At 39.4% G+C, this 23252-nt stretch overlaps 1 protein-coding gene across 1 annotated transcript; it reads left to right on the top strand.

Moving 5' to 3' along the window:
- The first annotated feature begins 2526 nt into the window (after positions 1 to 2526).
- On the top strand, positions 2527 to 21858 carry ndufc2 (NADH:ubiquinone oxidoreductase subunit C2). The gene is made up of 3 exons (XM_034168456.1): positions 2527 to 2788; positions 17691 to 17834; positions 21697 to 21858. The coding sequence occupies exons 1-3, from the start codon at positions 2650 to 2652 to the stop codon at positions 21744 to 21746; spliced, it is 333 nt and encodes a 110-aa protein (XP_034024347.1). The 5' UTR covers positions 2527 to 2649; the 3' UTR covers positions 21747 to 21858.
- The last annotated feature ends 1394 nt before the right edge of the window (positions 21859 to 23252 follow it).

The following is a 23252-nucleotide window of genomic DNA, read 5'->3' as shown; positions in this document are numbered from 1 at the left end:
TGTACATTTAAAGTGTGAAAAGAGGAAAATAAAGTGAAAAAAGAAAGAGAGTGAGAGCAAACTTGAAAAACAAAATTTACTATTTTATGGAGATATTCTTTTAAATGATTTTTGCATATGATACTTTTACAATGGCATGACTTTTTGCAATTTTAAATGTCTGTCACACCATGTTTTCAGTTCAAATCTGGGAGCATGTGCTTGTGACATGTGTTGTCCCATCTAACACATTACAGAACTGCCTTGGGTCCTGGATGGAAGCCACCCAGGCAGTCAAACCATTCCCAGGTACTGGGCACCGTAGTCTTGTTTGGGGGTGGGCGATAAAGGGGTTAAATGAAACTGCATATGATGCAAAAAATTGTACTTCCGGGGACAGCCCCATTATCATTATTCACATTAAATCTCACTAAAACGTACCGACACAACCGCTCCAATTTGTCTTTTCTTTTCTCTACTGGGAACCGAAAAAACTCCACTTTTCGCGAGTGCTTCGGTGATTGCAGCCAAAAGCAAAACAGTACACCATCTTTCTGTGGGAAGTGATGCTGTATTTGTGTTGCGCACTGACAGGCTGTCCCCTGAAGTGGTCAAATCCCACGATATCACACAGGGGTTCAAACAAGACTGCGCTGCCCCATTGTAAGTGACAATCTATCTACCTCAGCCAGGTAAAAAGACCTCATCTGCCACAGTTATTTCAGCAGTTCCCAAGGATCCATCAAATAGATCTAGTACCAAAGACATCAAGTCGTCACCTTAAGTCTCTGGTTAGCATTCAAGTCTCACAATCATACAGTAAGACAGGAAGCTCATGTTATGGCTCCAGTTATGGACTCTAAAGACTTGGGCTTTCATTCTACTGCATAGATATTGGGATCGCCAAACACTTCAGTCCAGTGATCTCATGACTCAATAAGAGCTTCCCAGGCATCTCTCAGTGATGGGGGTGCCAGAGTCTATCCCAAGCAGTCATTAGGTAAAAGGTGGAGTACACCATGGATAGGCCGCCAGTCTATCATAGGGCCACGTGTAGAGACAAACACATTTACATCTATGGTTAGTTTTGTGCTTCCAGTTCAACTAACCTGCATGTCTTTTCAAATGGGAGGAAGAGTGGCAAGAGGAACCCGCACACAAACAAGGAGAACATGCAAACTCCACACAGAACGGACGAAGTGGGAGGTGATTCCAGGATCTTCTTGCTGTGAGGCAACAGTGCTAATCACTAAGTCACTGTGCTGCCCTCATTTCAATTCTGTTTATTCATATAGCCCTAAGGCATGTCACAAGGATAAGGTCTAACCCCCATGAGCAAGCACACTGTGAAAAAACTACCTCTGGCATTTTTAAGGAAGAAACCTCAAACAGGCCAGACTCAAAGGGGTGACCAACTGCTTTGGCCTTACGAACAATAACAAAATTCAAAACATAATACAAGAAAGAATTGGCAAACATGCAAAACATAAGCATCCCTGCAGTAAAGTCCCTGCGATAAAGTCCAGTGAGCATCGTGGCCCACAGTTCAGGAGTGGCAGTTAACAATGTCCTGCAACCTCGGTTCAGACATCACATGCTCAGGCACTGATTCTGCAAAGGTCACAGTACAAAGTCCACAAAGTCAAGGTCAGTAAACCTTTCCATGCCAACAAAGGCACCAAAGTCACATACAGAATACTGTAGCTGGATCTGGATGTGAGCTTAATATACAGGTCTTCAGCTTTATTTTGAGTGTGTAACACACAGCCTGAGTGGATAAACAGTATGGGAATTATAGCACATGATACTGCATTTTTAAGAGTCCAGATGTTATGCGACGACTGGTGATCAGCCATATCATGAACAGTTTTGTGTGGTTCCTCAGGACTTACTTTTTTTATTTATATGTAAGCAAATAAAAGGTCTACGCTTAATTTGGATGGCTGAATTTGCCATTGAGACCTGTTAACTGTCAGTATGCTGTGCAAAGAGGTGTCAGTGCTGATGCCATCACTGGACTAGAACTTATCCCAGCAGTCACAGGGAGTGAGGCAGGGTACACCCTGGACAGGATGTCAGTCTGTCGCAGAACCACATATACACAAACAAACACATTCACACCCACAGACACACACCTACAGAGAATTTAAAGTTTCCAATCCACTTAACTTGCATGTCTTTGGATGTGGGAGAACATGCAAACTCCACACAGAAAGGCCACGGGTGGGAATCGATCCCATGATCTTCCTGCTGTGAGACAACAGTGCCAATCACAAAGCCACCATATTGCAATATCATAGTCTTATTGCATATAATTAAATGTTGCAAGCATTTTTTTTATTCTAAGTGTGATAATTGATAACGCAACCACTGGTGACAACAGGAGTTCATAAATAACAAGTGCCTGCATTATGCACTCATTTCTGATGAAGCAAAACGTAATTTCACCTCACATTACAGTAAAGAGTCTGTACTGTCTTCAACTCATAGTAAACACTTGCTTTCGTGAAAATAACATCTGTGGCGATCACAGTGAGATGGGAGCGGAACGGAAGTGCTCCTGCTCTGTTGTGGCCGGACTTCTTACTGGCTGCACAGCGTGTCCTTGACTCCTTCCGGGAGGTGAAGGAGGCAAGACAACAATCGAAATCTTAGCGAGAAGTTGTGGCCATGGCCCTTATACCAGGAGAAGGAAAGGGTCTGCCTCCTCCGGGAATCGTTAACAGGAACTCGGTGTGGTTGGGGTTCATTGGCTGGTGCTCTGCGATGCTTGATAACGCCTTCCGCCACAGGCCGCCGCTCTACTCAGGTTAGCATCTCAGCTAGCTCAGCACCTTGAGCGAAAAGTTACTCTCAGTTATGTTGTTTTACATCAGGCGTTAAGCCAGTGGTGTACGAGACCAATGGATGGGTACCAGTAATATGTATATGTCGCGGACATAAACGAGCAAAGCTCTTCAGCATCTCGCCATGTCATTTAGGTCTTGGGGTGGGTATTGACAAGATTTTATCTATCGATGCCATTATCAATTCCGCTTATCGATCCGATTCCCTTATTAATAACTCTTGTGAATTTTCTGGGTACTAAAAGTAGGCTTTACAGGTTTTCTATGTCAACAACATTTTATTAAGTCTTAAAACCCCTTTCTAAGCCTGTATATCCCATCAATGGGAAATTTAACTTTTTATTTGTGAGATACTGACAAGCCAAAATGAGGTGGGTGGTAGGGGGTTTTAAAGTAAATAAATATGAAATTGGTCACTGGGTCATTGATCTCTGGTTTTAAATAAAATCGACATGGTGGATCCTTGATCTCTCGACATAAATAGAAATAAACAATCTGTAGTTTTTGTCAAAAGCATTTCCTTTCAGACATTAATGGCATGAATGTCACTCCATACCTGTGAGCTGAGCTCAGCCAGCTCCACGTCAGCATCAGTGTAATTCATAAAAGATGTCTCATTTTGGGAAGAAAAACACGTTTTAGTCGATTGTAGTTTATTGTTTGTATTACTACATTTGGAAAGGTGTCATTTGATTTAAACTGTGATTCACTTTGAAGTCATTATTTCCGTCCGGACTCTAATTTGACTCGTCAGAGAGTGGCGCAGCGTTTGGAGCTGTGCTAACAGAACGGAGGATGATTCTTGTTTCTTGCCTGCAACAAGACAAGAGTCCCAGTTACTGACTTTAATCCGCACTTAAGTGACTCACAATTTACATTTTTAAATGGCTTTGAGAGGGGTTAAAAAGTGGACTTCCCGCTTCTGAAAAGCAGCAAAGCAATGAACCAAAGAAGCAGTGGGTCGGAGCACTGCTTTGATGGTTCAGGTTTCAAGAACGGCTGCTGCAGAGGCGAATAACAGACCCGCTGCAGGGTCTGCAATCAACGTAGAGAAATTAGCGTTTTCCTAACAAATGCCCTCAAAAACAACGCCCGCTCAGAACAACCGATATGGGAATCGTTAAGCAAAAAGGCTGTTGATGTCGGTGGATCAAATCATTTCGCGCCATTTCTGGTTTGCGGCTTCGTCTACCATCGGATTGTGGCTTTTTACTGTTGTTTATGACAATGTTGTCTGGTTTTTGCCTCTTTCTCCACTGGGGAGATTTTTTTGTGCCATTTCCAGTTTGTGCCTTCGTCTATCATAAGAGCAAGATTTGTGCCGCTGTGCGGCACTTCACTTGTATTCGTTCAGCAGACACATTCGACGTCTTTCCTGCCTTAAATATACTTCTATCTTTGAATGGTTTAGATAACGTTAAATATAACTCGTTAAATATAACTCGTTTGAGCATCTGATTCTCCACTACGCTCAGGATATTACGCTTTGCCAAGGTCAGAAGAATAAAAATCAGCCGTATTACTTTGTCACTGTATATAGGCCTCCTGGCCCATATTCTGAATTCTTAGATGAATTTGGTGCGTTCATTTCTAACTTGTCAATGAGAGCAGATAACATTCTGATCATTGGTGACTTTAACGTTCATATAAATAAGCCTTTTGATCCCCTCTGCAAATCATTTATGGAAATTGTGGATGCATTAGGATTTCGGCAATGCATTCGGGATTCGATGCACATTAGTGGAAATACCCTGGATCTGGTTCTCGGACGTGGTATTGCTGTCATGAATACTGACATCATGCCTCTTACATCAGTGGTCTCTGATCACTCACTTATTAAGTTTACAGTTTCACTGCCATGTTTAGTGGAACAACAACCTTATTTATCATTACGGTCATGCATCAACTCCTCAACTAAGACTGAACTAGAAGCTAGATTGCCTGATGTCTTAGCCTCACTTTTGACAAATACCCAGTCAGTAGACAGACTTGTGGATAGTTTAAACTCAGTGCTCAAAACTACACTCGACATGATTCCAGCACCTGTGTTGAAACCGTGCTCCCCCAAATCGCAGTCACCTTTACCTGTGTGACCTCAAGCATAAAGCAAGAGGTCTAGAACGGAAATGGCGTCGTTCAAAATTAGAAGTATTCCACCTTGCATGGCGTGATGCTATCTTAGACTATAAGCATGCACTATTGGCTACAAAGCGGACCTATTACTCTGATTTGATCAACAAAAACAAGCATAACTCAAAGTTCTTGTTCAACACGGTGGCAACCACCTGTAGTTCGTGCTCCTTTTACAGCACAAGATTTCCTGGATTACTTTGAGAAGAAAATAGATAACATTAGGTTGAACATATCCCAGCATGCCTTAACCCAGCCACTACACCCTGCTATTGAGGTGGGCGCCACTACTGAGGTATTACCTAGATTTACAGAATTTGATGGTATCTCTCTAGACATGCTGACGAAACTCGTAACGTCAACAAAAAGCACAACCTGTTTATTTGATCCTATACCAACAAAACTTTAAGGACCTGTGGCCCACTCTTGGGCCGATTGTGCTGGAATTTATTAATCTTTCTTTAACTTCTGGATCTGTTCCTAAACGTTTCAAATATGCAGTGATTAAACCATTACTTCGGCCGATATCAAATCTATCATTTTGCTCTAAAATTCTGGAAAAAGTGGTGTCATGGCAGCTTGTAGACTATCTTACTGAGAATAATCTTTTAGAGCCGCTGCAGTCTGCTTTTAGAAAATATTATTCCACAGAAACGGCTCTCACTAAAGTAGTGAATGATCTTCTGCTTACAATGGATTCGGACACCACTTCGGTTCTGTTGCTGTTAGATCTCAGTTCTGCATTTGATACAGTGGATAATCATATTCTACTTGATAGGCTGGAAAATCATTTTGGCATTACCGGGAGTACCCTTGCATGGCTGACGTCATACTTGACCAGTCGTTCTCACTGTGTTTTGTACAGTAACACTACCTCTAACCTTAGTGACATGAAATTTGGGGTTCCTCAGGGGTCTGTCTTAGGCCCCCTGCTTTTCTCCCTTTATATAGCACCCTTTGGGCACATATTGCGGCATTTTGGGGTTACCTTTCACTGCTATGCCGATGATACTCAGTTATATATGCCGATAACTGCTGGTAAGCTCGTTCACATAAAATCCTTAGAAGATTGCCTTGCATCAGTGAGAAGTTGGATGTCTAGAAACTTCCTACTTTTAAACTCTGATAAGACTGAAATGATGGTTCTTGGTCCAGTGAGACATCGGCATCGATTTGACCAGTTAACACTCAGCCTAGGCTCGTGTGTCATACATCACACTGACAAAGTGAGGAACCTTGGGGTAATTTTTGATCCTTCGTTGTCCTTTGGTCTCCATATTAGAAATATTACTAGGACTGCTTTCTTCCACCTGCGAAATATAGCAAAGATTCGTCCTGTCCTGTCTATGGCTGATGCTGAGACCCTGATCCATGCGTTCGTCTCTTCTAGATTGGACTACTGCAATGTTCTATTTTCTGGTTTACCGCAGTCTAGCATTAGGGGTCTCCAATTGGTTCAGGATGCTGCAGCCAGACGTTTGACACGAAGCAGAAAATTTGACCACATTACACCCATTTTGGCGTCTCTTCACTGGCTTCTTGTCCCAGTGAGATCAGATTTTAAGGTTCTGCTACTAAGCTATAAAATTATTCATGGACTGGCACCTCCCTACCTAGCTGACCTAATTAAACCTTACGTAGCGGCCCGGGCTTTACGTTCTCAGGGTGCAGGACTACTTTGTGTCCCTAAGGTGAATAAGAAGTCTGTGGGTCACAGAGCTTTCTCTTATCGTGCCCCTGTTCTGTGGAATGATCTCCCTGCGTCAATAAAACAATCAGATTCTGTGGAGACTTTCAAGTCCAGACTTAAGACGCACTTATTTTTCCTTTCATATCGCTAGCATACTGGTGCAGTTTTGTTTTACGCTTTATACTCTTTTAATTCATGTTATTAGTAATTGAAGTGGGCCTCGGCCTCAACGTCACCTAAATTCTGGGTCTTTTAGTGAAGCTTAGGGCTATTGGCCAGTGATCACCTTAGTATTTCTCTGTTTTTCTTGTTGATTAATGCTGGCAAATTATACAGTATTTTTTGTCTTTCTGTTGCCTGATTCTGTTTTTTGTCTGTTTAAGGTGCAGCTCCATCCAGAGATAGGAGTTATGTTTGTGTTGGCGATCCTCCTGTCCTGTGCGCCAACAGCAATTCTTGTATATTCGTCCGTGAATTGTTCTGTGAATTATTTCTGTAATTTATGTTTGTAGCATGGCCCAAGCAGAGGGTCACCCCTTTGAGTCTGGTCTGCTTGAGGTTTCTTCCTCAGAGGGAGTTTTTCCTTACCACTGTTGCTCTGGGGGTTGGTAAATCAAATCAAATCAATTTCATTTATATAGCGCCAAATCACAACAAACAGTTGCCCCAAGGCGCTTTATATTGTAAGGCAATGCCATACAATAATTACGGAAAAACCCCAACGGTCAAAACGACCCCCTGTGAGCAAGCACTTGGCGACAGTGGGAAGGAAAAACGCCCTTTTAACAGGAAGAAAACTCCAGCAGAACCAGACTCAGGGAGGGGCAGTCTTCTGCTGGGAGTGGTTGGGGCTGAGGGAGAGAACCAGGAAAAAGACATGCTGTGGAGGGGAGCAGAGATCAATCACTAATGATTAAATGCAGAGTGGTGCATACAGAGCAAAAAGAGAAAGAAACACTCAGTGCATCATGGGAACCCCCCAGCAGTCTAAGTCTATAGCAGCATAACTAAGGGATGGTTCAGGGTCACCTGATCCAGCCCTAACTATAAGCTTTAGCAAAAAGGAAAGTTTTAAGCCTAATCTTAAAAGTAGAGAGGGTGTCTGTCTCCCTGATCTGAATTGGGAGCTGGTTCCACAGGAGAGGAGCCTGAAAGCTGAAGGCTCTGCCTCCCATTCTACTCTTACAAACCTTAGGAACTACAAGTAAGCCTGCAGTCTGAGAGCGAAGCGCTCTGTTGGGGTGATATGGTACTATGAGGTCCCTAAGATAAGATGGGACCTGATTATTCAAAACCTTATAAGTAAGAAGAAGAATTTTAAATTCTGTTCTAGAATTAACAGGAAGCCAATGAAGAGAGGCCAATATGGGTGAGATATGCTCTCTCCTTCTAGTCCCTGTCTGTACTCTAGCTGCAGCATTTTGAATTAACTGAAGGCTTTTCAGGGAACTTTTAGGACAACCTGATAATAATGAATTCCAATAGTCCAGCCTAGAGGAAATAAATGCATGAATTAGTTTTTCAGCATCACTCTGAGACAAGACCTTTCTAATTTTAGAGATATTGCGCAAATGCAAAAAAGCAGTCCTACATATTTGTTTAATATGCGCATTGAATGACATATCCTGATCAAAAATGACTCCAAGATTTCTCACAGTATTACTAGAGGTCAGGGTAATGCCATCCAGAGTAAGGATCTGGTTAGACACCATGTTTCTAAGATTTGTGGGGCCAAGTACAATAACTTCAGTTTTATCTGAGTTTAAAAGCAGGAAATTAGAGGTCATCCATGTCTTTATGTCTGTAAGACAATCCTGCAGTTTAGCTAATTGGTGTGTGTCCTCTGGCTTCATGGATAGATAAAGCTGGGTATCATCTGCATAACAATGAAAATTTAAGCAATGCTGTCTAATAATACTGCCTAAGGGAAGCATGTATAAAGTGAATAAAATTGGTCCTAGCACAGAACCTTGTGTAACTCCATAATTAACCTTAGTCTGTGAAGAAGATTCCCCATTTACATGAACAAATTGTAATCTTAGATAAATATGATTCAAACCACTGCAGCGCAGTGCTTTTAATACCTATGGCATGCTCTAATCTCTGTAATAAAATTTTATGGTCAACAGTATCAGAAGCAGCACTGAGGTCTAACAGAACAAGCACAGAGATGAGTCCACTGTCTGAGGCCATAAGAAGATCATTTGTAACCTTCACTAATGCTGTTTCTGTACTATGATGAATTCTAAACCCTGACTGAAACTCTTCAAATAGACCATTCCTCTGCAGATGATCAGTTAGCTGTTTTACAATTACCCTTTCAAGAATTTTTGAGAGAAAAGGAAGGTTGGAGATTGGCCTATAATTAGCTAAGAGCTGGGTCAAGTGATGGCTTTTTAAGTAATGGTTTAATTACTGCCACCTTAAAAGCCTGTGGTACATAGCCAACTAATAAAGATAGATTGATCATATTTAAGATCGAAGCATTAATTAATGGTAGGGCTTCCTTGAGCAGCCTGGTAGGAATGGGGTCTAATAGACATGTTGATGGTTTGGAGGAAGTAACTAATGAAAATAACTCAGACAGAACAATCGGAGAGAAAGAGTCTAACCAAATACCGGCATCACTGAAAGCCAAAGAGAACATTATGTCTTTGGGATGGTTATGAGTAATTTTTTCTCTAATAGTTAAAATTTTATTAGCAAAGAAAGTCATGAAGTCATTACTAGTTAAAGTTAAAGGAATACTCGGCTCAATAGAGCTCTGACTCTTTGTCAGCCTGGCTACAGTGCTGAAAACAAACCTCGGGTTGTTCTTATTTTCTTCAATTAGTGATGAGTAGTAAGATGTCCTAGCTATACGGAGGGCTTTTTTATAGAGCAACAGACTCTTTTTCCAGGCTAAGTGAAGATCTTCTAAATTAGTGAGACGCCATTTCCTCTCCAACTTACGGGTTATCTGCTTTAAGCTGCGAGTTTGTGAGTTATACCACAGAGTCAGGCACTTCTGATTTAAGGCTCTCTTTTTCAGAGGAGCTACAGCATCCAAAGTTGTCCTCAATGAGGATATAAAACTATTGACGAGATAATCTATCTCACTTACAGAGTTTAGGTAGCTACTCTGCCCTGTGTTGGTATATGGCATTAGAGAACATAAAGAAGGAATCATATCCTTAAACCTAGTTACAGCGCTTTCTGAAAGACTTCTAGTGTAATGAAACTTATTCCCCACTGCTGGGTAGTCCATCAGAGTAAATGTAAATGTTATTAAGAAATGATCAGACAGAAGGGAGTTTTCAGGGGAATACTGTTAAGTCTTCAATTTCCATACCATAAGTCAGAACAAGATCTAAGGTATGATGAAAGTGGTGGGTGGACTCATTTACATTTTGAGCAAAGCCAATCGAGTCTAACAATAGATTAAATGCAGTGTTGAGGCTGTCATTCTCAGCATCTGTGTGGATGTTAAAATCGCCCACTATAATTATCTGAGCTAAGCACTAAGTCAGACAAAAGGTCTGAAAATTCACAGAGAAACTCACAGTAACGACCAGGTGGACGATAGATAACAACAAATAAAACTGGTTTTTGAGACTTCCAGTTTGGATGGACAAGACTAAGAGTCTAGCTTTCAAATGAATTAAAGCTCTGTCTGGGTTTTTGATTAATTAATAAGCTGGAGTGGAAGATTGCTGCTAATCCTCGGCCCATTCTACGAGTGTTCTGGCAGTTAGTGTGACTCGGGGGTGTTGACTCATTTAAACTAACATATTCATCCTGCTGTAACCAAGTTTCTGTAAGGCAGAATAAATCAATATGTTGATCAATTATTATATAATTTACTAACAGGGACTTAGAAGAGAGAGATCTAATGTTTAATAGACCACATTTAACTGTTTTAGTCTGTGGTGCAGTTGAAGGTGCTATATTATTTTTTCTTTTTGAATTTTTATGCTTAAATAGATTTTTGCTGGTTATTGGTGGTCTGGGAGCAGGCACCGTCTCTACGGGGATGGGGTAATGAGGGGATGGCAGGGGGAGAGAAGCTGCAGAGAGGTGTGTAAGACTACAACTCTGCTTCCTGGTCCCAACCCTCAAGGCGACTCTGTTGTGATTTGGCACTATATAAAGGAAATAAATTGAAATTGAATTGAAAATTGACTGCTGAGTTAGCTTACAGCTCTGCTCAGCCTGACAGTTGCAACATATTTAGTGTTAAATCTAGACGCTCTCTAATCTTCCAGTACCTTACTGTACTCCCCCCCCCAATGGAACATTCCATCTTTCAACTAATGACAACACTCATAAACATAAACACTGTCAAAGTAGTCCATGAAATCCTGGGTGGTGAATTGGGAACATTTCTTTTGGAATTTTTGATTGTTTTTTTTTTTTGTTAATTAGAATAATATATTACCTACACTGATGTGACGATTTACTCAGACTGACCCAGACAACAAATATGAGTAAATTAAGTGCTTTTATTTATTTTATGTTTGTTTCTTGTGGCATTTTAGAAATGCAGAAATGTGCTCTGTTCTCAAAATGGTATGCGAAAAGTGAACAGGACTCACTTTTCTGATGTACGAGTACATCAGGATGCACTGCTGCCTCATCAGGGCTCATAACATCAGATCGCAAAGTTTAGAGAGTTCTATTGTGTGTGTCCCAAAAATTCACAAACGCCACAAGAAACCACATATATGTACTTAATTTACTCATATTTGGAGTCAGTCTGGGTAAATCGTCACACTCCACGTTGAAAAAAGGTGGCAACAGCTGGAGTTGTCTTGGAAACACTTTGCGCACAACACCAAGGCCCGGTTTCATAAAGCAGTCTAATCTTGTTTAGTAGATTAAACTGACTTAGTTGACTCGTCTTTTGCCGATAGATAGATAGATAGATAGATACTTTATTGATCCCAAGGGAAACTGTGCATTGTCCGTGCTCCAAGGATAGAATTAAAAGATACAATAAAATGGAAGGAACAAAGCCCACCACAAAAATAAATAAATAATAACTAAAAACTAGCTGATAAAGCACATTCTCCCTCCTGCTCCTCCCTCCTTAGTTAGTTGTTGCACAAAGCACTTAGTCGGTTAAAGTTTTGCCTTACCTGACTAAAGTTTTTAGCCTGATACAGAGGAGGCTAATCTTATATTAGTCGATAAACTTCAGTGTCTTACCTCAAAAAGAGGTGGCTATCATGTACCACCACCTGATGGAAGAGGAAGGAAGGATAGACTTGCGCCAGGAGCGGGTGTTCCTGGACCGGAATAATGTATTAGGGATGTTTACAGATGCTGAGGTTGGGAGCGCTTCCCCTCTGCTCTGGACTCAGCCATGTTTATAGCGGACAGACTGACCTGGAAGTAAACAAAATGGTTGCACATTGTAGGCATTTCTTGGCAACGGCATTCACAAGGCCGCTATGACCATGAAAATCATCGACAAATTTAAGACGACTACAACCCCTGGCAAAAATTATGGAATCACCGGCCTCGGCGGATGTTCATTCAGTTGTTTAATTTTGTGGAAAAAAAGCAGATCACAGACATGACACAAAACTAAAGTAATTTCAAATGGCAACTTTCTGGCTTTAAGAAACACTATAAGAAATCAAGAAAAAAGATTGTGACAGTCAGTAACGGTTACTTTTTTAGACCAAGCAGAGGAAAAAAATATGGAATCACTCAATTCTGAGGAATAAATTATGGAATCACCCTGTAAATTTCCATCCCCCAAACTAAAACCTGCATCAAATCAGATCTGCTCGTTGACATTGACCCTATGCCATGACATTGATCCTATGTGTCTTTTTGCAAGGAACGTTTTCACAGTTTTTGCTCTGGCAAGATGATTATCATCTTGAAAAATGATTTCATCATCCCCAAACATCCTTTCAATTGTCCAAAATATCAACGTAAACTTGTGCATTTATTGATGATGTAATGACAGCCATCTCCCCATTGCCTTTACCTGACATGCAGCCCCATATCATCAATGACTGTGGAAATTTAGATGTTCTCTTCAGGCAAGCATCTCTATAAATCTCATTGGAACGGCACCAAACAAACGTTCCGGCATCATCACCTTGCCCAATGCAGATTTGAGATTCATCACTGAATATCACTTTCATCCAGTCATCCACAGTCCTTGCTTTTCCTTAGCCCATTGTAACCTTGTTTATTCTGTTTAGGTGTTAATGATGGCTTTCGTTTAGCTTTTCTGTATGTAAATCCCATTTCCTTTAGGCGGTTTCTTACAGTTCAGTCATAGATGTTGACTCCAGTTTCCTCCCATTCGTTCCTCATTTGTTTTGTTGTGCATTTTTGGATTTTTGAGACATATTGCTTTAAGTTTTCTGTCTTGACGCTTTGATGTCTTCCTTGGTCTACCAGTATGTTTGCCTTTAACAACCTTCCCATGTTTTTTGTATTTGGTCCTGAGTTTAGACACAGCTGACTGTGAACATCTTTTGCAACATTGCATGATGATTTACTCTCTTTTAAGAGTTTGATAATCCTCTCCTTTGTTTCAACTGACATCTCTCGTGTTGGAGCCATGATTCATGTCAGTCCACTTGGTGCAACAGCTCTCCAAGGTGTGATCACTCCTTTTTAGATGCAGACTAATGAGCAGATCTGATATGATGCAGATGTTAGTTTTGGGAATGAAAATTTACAGGGTGAATCCATAATTTTTTCCTCAGAATTGAGTGATTCCATATTTTCCTCTGCTTGGTCTAAAAAAGTAACCGTTACTGACTGCCACAATCTTTTTTTCTTGATTTCTTATAGTGTTTCTTAAAGCCAGAAAGTTGCCATTTGAAATGACTTTAGTTTTGTGTCATGTGTGTGATCTGCTTTTTTTCTACAAAATTAAACAACTGAATGAACATCCTCCGTTGCCGGTGATTCCATAATTTTTGCCAGGGGTTGTAATCTACATGTTTAGCCGTCAATGTGAAATGGAGATTAACCGGATAAGAGAAGAAGAGAAGAGCCTTTGTTGTCATTATACATATATACATACATACAGTGAAATGTGTCTGCATTTATCCCATTCTAATTACAGTTAGACACAATCTGTTGGACATAATAATGTTGGACGACTAACCTTAGTCAACTAAGTAAGCTTAGTAGACTAAAAGGTTAGACTGCTTTATGAAACTGGGTCCAAATCATTATATCTAAAGTGTCTGAAACATTATGACAGATTAAAGAAACATGTGAGTAATGCATATGAAATTTTGATCTCATTCAAGTCCATTTTTGTTCTGTACAAGTCCTTTTCTCATTCATCAAATGCGTTCCTCATCAGCTGATGTACGGCAAATACTTGGGAAAGTTTTGTGCGTGCCCAAACTTTGAGCTGACATCGGAGGAGAGCTTTCCTGGTGATTGCACGGTTTTGGACACTTTGAGGCCGTTGAAGCTTACCGCTTGTGGCCAGCACAGTTTAAAGCACCGATGTCTGCTGCTAACACAGTGAATTACCTCACATTACCTTGATATTGACAATATCTAACAGCATCAATTAAAAACTAGGTGTTGTAGCTTAGTTCCTCCATAAAGCATTGATTCTAAGCTTCAAAGTGTGCTTTGAAGATTCAAGTGTTTCTTCAGAACTTTTGCTTCGAAGTACGTGACATTCACAAAAGTACAAAGACAAAATAAGTCAAAACTAGCTGGAACACAGAGGGGCAATGGCTATGAGAAGGGAGTCAGTCACACAGAGAGAGGCTGTTAACACACACACACACACACACACACACAGAGGCGAAGGTCACAGTGAATTTGTTTTTTTTTCCCATGTTAGCTATAATAGCCAGGGGCTTTACGTGGTACACATGACGATCTGCTGGCCTCCACCATTAGGGAACACACTGTACAAGATGTGTATCACAAACATGAGTCTAATGATAAGAAAAATGAAACATAAGGTTTATCATTATCATTGGTAGCCACTTGAAATGGAAAATTACTGTATCAGGCCACTAAATGATGTCATGATGTGACCCAAAAAAAAAAAACACTTTACCACAATAAATTTGAAACCGCTAGAAGGATGAGCTCATGGGCATGTGAGTCAGCAGACTGCCACGTGTTGGTTTATATGTGATATCATGATGATGTCATCATGTGACAGTATACAATCAGAAAAAAAAAACACCTTTTTCTTAGTAAGACTATTTTGAGTGCCTACATATGTATAATGAAATAGAAAGGCAAAGTGTCCAACTGCCATTCACTCTCAGATTGCATTTTAGGCTCTGTGTTCATATAGTGTTTATTTTTTTCCTCCCAGTTGCTTTCGCTGAGTGATGTGACATGGCGACTGCCAAACTGAGTGAACGCAGTGTGACTGTTTGTTTACATTTATGGTAATTTATGTTATAGGTCATGTTTTAACTGTAAAACATCGTTTCAATTACATTTCTTTGTCATAACAGTTTGGTAATGAAATGCTGTAAATCTTTGCCTATTTTTTATATCAGCAGATAAATTGGTATCGTATTTTTTTGTAATGCTCGCAAATAGCAATTGGACTTCAAACATGCTGCTTGTTTTTGTGTGTGTGTGTGTGTGTGTGTGTGTGTGTGTGTGTGTGTGTGTGTGTGTGTGTGTGTGTGTGTGTGTGTGTGTGTGTGTGTGTGTGTGTGTGTGTGTGTGTGTGTGTGAGAGAGAATGATGCAATGTTTATCAAAATCTACAGTTTTGATCCTATCTTTACCAAATTTGATGTGCTGATAATTTGAGTCACTGGGCTCTGTTTTTGCATACTTAAAATATGTTTTCTTATCCATTCAACAGAATATTCACATTTTCATGTTTGACGGGTGGAGGTTGAGGCTTGGTGTATATGACAAATGTCTGTGTAACCTTACACACCCGGGTGTCAACTAGGGGTCAACCGATATGGATTTTTAAGGACCGATACCAATTATCGATGCCGATATTTGAGGCTGATATTTGCCTGCAGTAAAACGTGTCATAAAGGTCCTAAAATTTAGTATAACACACTTTTGACACAAAAGTTTTTAAAAATGTTTTGCAGCATATGTTTAATTCACATAACCTTTCAACATTACCTTCACACAAAATGGCAAGGAGCTATAAATAATATTGTTATGAATTTGAATAAATAAATAAATACACTACTACTATCTTCTTCTTCTATGTGACAGGCATTATCAATCTGTTGATTATTTTCTGGATTAATCCATTAGTTGTCTCTTACATAAAATGTCAGAAAATGGTGAAAATTATTGCTGTTCCTCAAAGCCCAAGATGATGTCTTAAAATATCTTTTGTCCACAACTCAAAAGTATTCAGTTTACTGTCAGAGAGGAGTAAAGAAAGGAGAAAATTTTCATGTTTAAGGAGCTGAAATCAGAGAATGTGGACATAAAAAAAAGACTCAAAGCCATTGATTTCTATTTAATCCAGTAGATGAAGGACCGCGGTGATCCGCTCATTCGCTAGCTGTTGCCAGAGCACCGCCATCTGACAACCAGTCATAAATAGAAATCAGTGTGGACATGATCAATGTTTTTAAGAAAGTTTCAGGATAAATCTGCATTTTCTGTGCTTTTACTGTGCTGTTACATTTATTCAAACTCAATCCCACATTTGTACAGCCACTGTTTGTCTAAACAAATACAGAAGAGGATCAGATTTATATAATAGTCTTGAATGAATTTGTTCCTCCCAGTCCAGATAGTAAATAATACCTTCAGTTTGTCAAACACACGATGTTTGCCATGACATGAGATACTAGTCTGATCCTTAATTAATTTCATTATGAAGTTAATGATTGGAAATAATCAGGGGTGAAGAGCTTCGCACGCTCGCGTCATATTAAAGATATTAATATTACAGACTGTTTTTAACCCACCTGTGGTACCGCTTTTACGGAGCGCTTTCAGCGAAAATATCAAATAAACCAAATAAATAAATGAAACAGCCACGCCAGCCAGGGTGACAGTAAGATTATTCAATAATTTCTGGACCAAGTTGAAAGAAATCTGAAAACACTAGACTGGAGTATGCAGTATATCATAGAGAAATAAATCTCATTTGTGTATATTCTTATATTAGTAGAATATAAAATGGCAAAGCGACTGTCATGTGACTCATCAAATTGAGAGAAAAAGTATTTCCATTCTATGAATTTGCTCTATGACAGAATATCTCAGGATGGGAAACTTGATGTGAAGAAAAAAAATGAGGTTAATTAAAAAGGGATAAATTGAGACTTATGAAAGTGAGACTTCTAATTGCATCGCTAAAAGAATGGTGAGATATTTATCAGACAAAACATTCAGGCAGTAAAGCAGAAGTCACTACAGAATACAAATCGACACAAAACCTAAATTTTCTAACCTTTTTTTCAGCAATTTCAGTCATTTCTCCACATAATTTATATTACATATAATACACACTTATGAAAGCTTACGTCACAATTTATTATTTATTTATTTAACCTTAATTTAACCAGCTGACAGTCCTGTGTCAGGTTGTCGCTGTACTTGAACGCTGCACAAAACAGTGTTTTCAGATCACTTTAACCTAGTTTAAGCCAGCGAATTATCATATTTCTATTTAATCTAATTACTGACGACCCATACTAACGCTAAGCAAAATGGAGGCTGCTGGCAACAGCTCACAGGCTGCATCCGCCATCTAGTGGATTAAATAGAAATTGATGCTCAAAGCGAACAGGTTACCATCTATTTGGAGATTAATTTAATAATCAGTTGATGATGATATTCTGTGATAGACTGGAGTCCTGTCCAGGGTGTACCCTGCCTCTTGCCCCATCGCTGCTGGGATCGACCCCAAAACCCTTAATTGGTGTAGAGTAAGCAGGTATAGAAAATGAATGAATGAATGAATCGATGATGGTTGCAGCTCTATTAAATATCATGGTACAAATTACTGGTGGTATACGTCGTCTTTGTTCTTGTCACAGATTTATTGTACTGATGTCATATTGTTACTTAACACAATCATGTAATCTGTCCTAATTTCCTTTTTAGGTGTTCATCGACAAGTCCTGTATATAACAGTTGGATGGTTCATTGGCTACCATCTTCGAAAATATGAGAAATATAGAGCGGCCAAACTTGATCATGAAATGTTCGCGTACATGAAACTCCACCCAGAATTATTTGTAGAAAAAGGTAAGATTTTTTTCACTGTGTGTGTGCCTGTGTGTATTGTCTCTAACAAAAGAAACCAGAAACCAGAACAGCCACAACATTGTTGTTCATTCATTAAATTTTAACCCCGATTTATGTGTCCGTCCATCTGCAGTTACTGATATTTGATGAAATGTTGGAAAATTGGAGGTGGATCTTCCTTCGATAGTTGCAGAAAGATCCTGTTTATTTCATTATGAGCAATGAGGTGGAACTTTAATGCCTACCTGCTGACTACGGCTCCGTCTGCACTTTTCTTTGTCTGTTCTGTTGTCTTTTTTCATATATTGTTTACTTTCAGCAATCATTTCTCTTAGTCCTTAAATTAGGGCTGCGCAATATTAAGGGTGGAATTATACCCAAGGTCCACTATATGACACCTATGACGATACACCTTTTGTGTTTTAACACACGTCACAATATATTAATTATGTCACTTTCACATTAATTATGTAGAAAGTGATTTGTGTTTATTAACTATTTTGAAGCAGTAACTGTAATTCTTGATTTAATCTGTTTCCCATTTATATATTTTAGAAATAATTAATGGGCAGCATGGTGGCTTAGTGGTTAGTGCCGCTGCCTCACAGCAAGAATGTCATGGGATCCATTCTCACCTGTGACCTTTGTGTGGAGTTTGCATGTTCACTTGTGTTTGTGTGGTTCCCTCAGCTCAGTGAAGTTGACCCCCCACCCATGTAAAAAAAATCCAAGCAAACACAGTGGTTAGTGCAGATTTGTGCCATATACATTTTTGTTTGTGCTGCTATGGTTTCTGAGATATTAAAGATGTTTTTTAGTTCAATTAGAGGTCAACACCCCCCCCCCCCCCCCCACAGCTTGCTCCAAAATGAACCACACTGGTCTACTTTTTAGTGCTTCGTTTGTGCTGATTTGTGCCATTAAAATTTTCATTTCAGCTGCTATAGTTTCTGAGATATTACAAGTTTTATTTTTGTGCGATGACAGCGGACACACGCACGACAGAGGAAGGCAAGTACAGTTATATACTAATAAACACACGTTACAGTTCCCTCTGGGTGCCCTGGCTTCCTCCCACATCCAAAGACATGCAGGTTTGGTGGATTAGAAACTTTAAATTGTCCGTAGGTGTGCGTGCAGGTGTGAGTGTGTTTGTTTGTCTATATCCACCTGACAACCAGGAAGGTAGTCAGGAGGTTAAGTGGGCCTGTGACAGACTGGCGTCCTGTCCAGCGTGTACCCTGCCTCAAACTCTGTGACTGCTGGGATAGGCTCTGACACCCCTGTGACCCTTAATTGGAGTAAACGGTTGAACATGAGTGAGTGAAAAATAATTGATTCTTTTGAAAGAGATCATTTTATCCATGTAGTAGTTGACATTTTGTGGTATCACTGTAAGTCACCTTTCCTGCTTCTTAAATTTGGGGTTGCCGTAGCAGATCTGAGGTGGATCTGATTGTTGATTTGGCAAAAGTTTTACTGTGGATGCCTTTCCTGGCGCAACACCACATTACCTGGAGGAGTGGGTAGGGGTGGGTTTGAACCAGGAGCATTCTGCACTGAAAAAAGCACCCTAGCCACTTGGCCACCACCCCTGCTGTGGTATCACTGTACTAATTTCAAAAACATATGTCCCAAGATAAAATTATCAGCATCATTATCACTATGTGGTCATACACAGCAGCCACTGTTAACAAAAAAACTTGTATGGTTTTCTGACATCAGATACTTTACTCCAGTTTAAGGCTTCTTGTATAAACAGAGTTGGGGTTTTTGTGTTGTTTTCATTTCTTTCCCTCAAATTTATTTTCAGTTTAAAAAAAAATGGATTATTTAGCAGGACTTGCACATCTGTTGCAATGATAATTATTAGAATGACGCAAATTAATTTTGAAGGTTTTAGTGTTTACAGAAACACATGCTGAAATGCATTATGGGAAAATTGCCATCTACTGGCCATCCAGTAGATGGCAGTGTTCACGGCAGTGTGAATACCAATTGCCACACATTCGCAAAAAGTGCTGAATCACTTAAACAGAATTTTCACTTTCAAATTGCCTTTTTTTTTACAAATGAAAAAGACATATTTACAAATACATATTTATTTGTAAAAACCAACACACACTTTACAGTAACTTGTGTGTTATATACCTACCAACCACTGATGACAGGAAAGTAATTTTCCCATAATGCATTTTGGCATGTGTGTCTGTAAACGCTAAAACCTTCCAAATTAGTGCATTACTTTAAAACTAAAACATAGCTGATATTTTCACTTTGTAAAATGATAGAGGTGATGTTAATTTCAATAACTTGTCCAGAATTAGTTTGTTTAAAATGTTAACCACAACTCAAAACTGTCTGCCTGTGCATGACTCATGAGATACATCTGCAATTCTGTATGGCTGTGAAAATAAATTCTTTTTTTCCCCTCTTCCTTTCTCTGTGGTAGCCAGCTCTCCTCTGCTGGCAGAGGATTGAGCTGTACCTCTCTCATAGCTGTTTGTCTGCTACAAAACATGTAACAGACAGGCACTAAAATCTATTTAGCGGAAGTTAATTGATCCTCTGATTGGTTTTCAAAGTTAGCTGAAAAGCTAATCAGCTAACCAAAAAATTTGCTTTGCTAATTAGTGGTTAGCAGATTAGCAGAACTGTGCCCACTCCTGGACAAAACCCAGTAATTGCATGACATTGTGTTTTTTCGACATTCTGACATTGCATAAAATTTGTGTGTTTCACTAATAGAAACCTACCTGTTAACTCAATAACAACAAGAGCAAATTGAGATTTTTGACATCTGCCGAGCCGGTTCACCTCCAAAATTCATTGGAGTCTTTCATACCCTAATATCTATCTGTGGTGCAAATTTGGAGAGAATCCATGAAGTAGTTTTGATGTAGTCCTTCAAAGCCTGTATATAAAGAATCTGGAGCCAGGTCACCTCCAACATTTAATGGAGTCTTCTGTGGCCTAATATCTGTTGGTGAAAATTTCATCAAAATCCGTGCAGTAGTTTTGACAAAATCCTACTAACAGACAGACAGACAGACAAATAAATACACTGAACAAAAATATAAATGCAACACTTGTTTTTGCTCCCAATTTTCATGAGCTGAACTCAAAGATTTAAAACATTTTCGATATGCACAAAAGACCTATTTCTCTCAAATATTGTTTACAAATCTGTCTAAATATGTGTTAGTGAGCACTCCTCCTTTGCCAAGATAATCCATCCCACCTCACGGGTGTGGCATATCAAAATGATAATTTAATCATTTCAGTTATCAACTTAGATCAACTTTGCTGCATTATTTAATTATTTTACTTTTCATGATTTTGACAAAGGCTGTTTTGTGTTTACTGGCACTGTTCATATTGCTGTTTAATATGAGAAGTATTTTATTTTAAATTATTTTCTAAAACATTTGACAGCTTGTTGTCATTCAGGAACCTTCTTTTTTCATTGTTCTTTATTTTTAAAATGGAAAGCAAAGTAGTAGGGTTTTTTTCTTTTCCTAAAAAAAAGATCCCATTCCTAACTTAAAAACTGGACCCAAACTGAACCGTGGCTTCTGGTTGTTTTTTGTTGTTGTTGTTGTTTGTTTGTTTTTTTTCTTTTGTGAAAGCATTTTGTTTTGTTGTTTTGTTCTTTACCTGTGATTACAAATTTGGTTTGTTGTCATTCATTTCTGAATCTATTTTCAATTATCTGTTTAAAATATAGGGGTGCCTATAATTCTGACTGAACATCTTCTGTCCTGTGTTAAGTACTTTGTAAAGTGATATTTCCAGAGAAACTCTGTTTTTAAGAATGCTGGCCTGTGCATGTGTAATGAAGTTATTTCCTTTGTGTCACCAGAAAAGAAGACACTTGCAGAAATCGTGGAGCCTTTCAGGCCCGTGCGCTAAGACTCCAGTGGAGTGATGGTAGAAGAGAAGGACAGTGCTTCACAGACTATCCTGAAGTCTTTGTCATGTTCTGTGGAACATACATACTTGTTGTAATAAATATTCATTTTGAGCATTTTGACTGTTGTTTTTCTATATACATGAAATTAATCCTAATTATAAACACGTCCTTGTTCAGTGTACAGTTGTGTTTGTGGATATTAAAGCTTAAAATAATTTTAAAAAACACTACCATTGTGATCAGTAATATTTCCACCACATAAACATTTGAAACATGTCTTCAGCTATGAAAAGAAATCAGGCAAGTCTTTATAACTGCATGTTTATTTTCTTTAAGTTAAAGTTGTCTTCGTGTTACTTAACTGCACAGACCGCTCATGTACGTACACCCGATTATTATTATGATGTGATTGAGAAGTTTTGAGCCTGACCACACCCAAAAATAAGGTGGTGCTTTTCATCTTTTGCATTCTGAGAATCCAACATTTCAATTTAATTTTATTTTATTTTCATTTATATAGCACCAAATCACAACAGACGTGCCTCAAAGCGCTTCACACAGGTAAGGTCTAACCTTACCAACCCCCAGAGCAACAGTGGTAAGGGAAAAACTCCCTCTGAGGAAGAAACCTCAAGCAGATCAGACTCAAATGGGTGACCCTCTGTTTGGGCTATGCTACAAACATAAATTACAGAACAATTCACGGACGAATATACAAGAAATGCTATTGGCGCACAGAACAGGAGGGTCGCCAGCACAAATGCAACTCCCATTTCTGGATGGAGCTGCACCTTAAAGAGAAAAAACAGAATCAGGCATCAGAAAGACAAAAAATACTGTATAATTTGCCAGCATTAAACAAGAAAAACGGAAGAAATACTAAGGTGATCGCCGGCCACTAGCCCTAAACTTCACTAAAAGACCCTGAATTTAGGTGAAGTTGAGGCCGCAGCCCGCTCCAATTACTGATAAATGAATTAAAGAGTAAAAAGCGTAAAACAAAACGGTACCAGTATGCTAGCCATATGAAAGGGATGTCTTAAGTCTGGACTTGAAAATCTCCACAGAATCTGACTGTTTTATTGACGCAGGGAGATCATTCCACAGAACGGGCACGATAAGAGAAAGCTCTGTGACGTGCAGACTTCTTATTCACCTTAGGGACACAAAGTGAGGTGGGCTTCATAGATAATTGGCAAAGCTTCTGGGGAAAACCTGGTCTTGTTAGGAGAGACGGCATCCATCCCACTTTGGATGGAGCAGCTCTCATTTCTAGAAATCTGGCCAATTTTCTTAAATCCTCCAAACCGTGACTATCCAGGGTTGGGACCAGGAAGCAGAGTTGTAGTCTTACACACCTCTCTGCAGCTTCTCTCCCCCTGCCATCCCCTCATTACCCCATCCCCGTAGAGACGGTGCCTGCTCCCAGACTACCAATAACCAGCAAAAAATCTATTTAAGCATAAAAATTAAAAAAGAAAATATAGCACCTTCAACTGCACCAC

Source organism: Thalassophryne amazonica, chromosome 4, assembly GCF_902500255.1.
Source record: "Thalassophryne amazonica chromosome 4, fThaAma1.1, whole genome shotgun sequence".
NCBI classification, from domain to species: Eukaryota; Metazoa; Chordata; class Actinopteri; order Batrachoidiformes; family Batrachoididae; genus Thalassophryne; species Thalassophryne amazonica.
Note: the sequence above shows the minus strand (reverse complement) of the source record. Positions and strands in the feature narration are given on the sequence as shown.

What these genes read in the sequence shown, in the direction of transcription:
- ndufc2 (XM_034168456.1), top strand. Translation starts at nt 2,650, where the DNA reads ATGGCCCTTATACCAGGAGAAGGAAAGGGTCTGCCTCCTCCGGGAATC. An exon ending in CAGGCCGCCGCTCTACTCAG is followed by an intron (nt 2,789 to 17,690) that starts GTTAGCATCTCA and finishes TTTCCTTTTTAG; the next exon opens with GTGTTCATCGACAAGTCCTG. An exon ending in AGAATTATTTGTAGAAAAAG is followed by an intron (nt 17,835 to 21,696) that starts GTAAGATTTTTT and finishes TTGTGTCACCAG; the next exon opens with AAAAGAAGACACTTGCAGAA.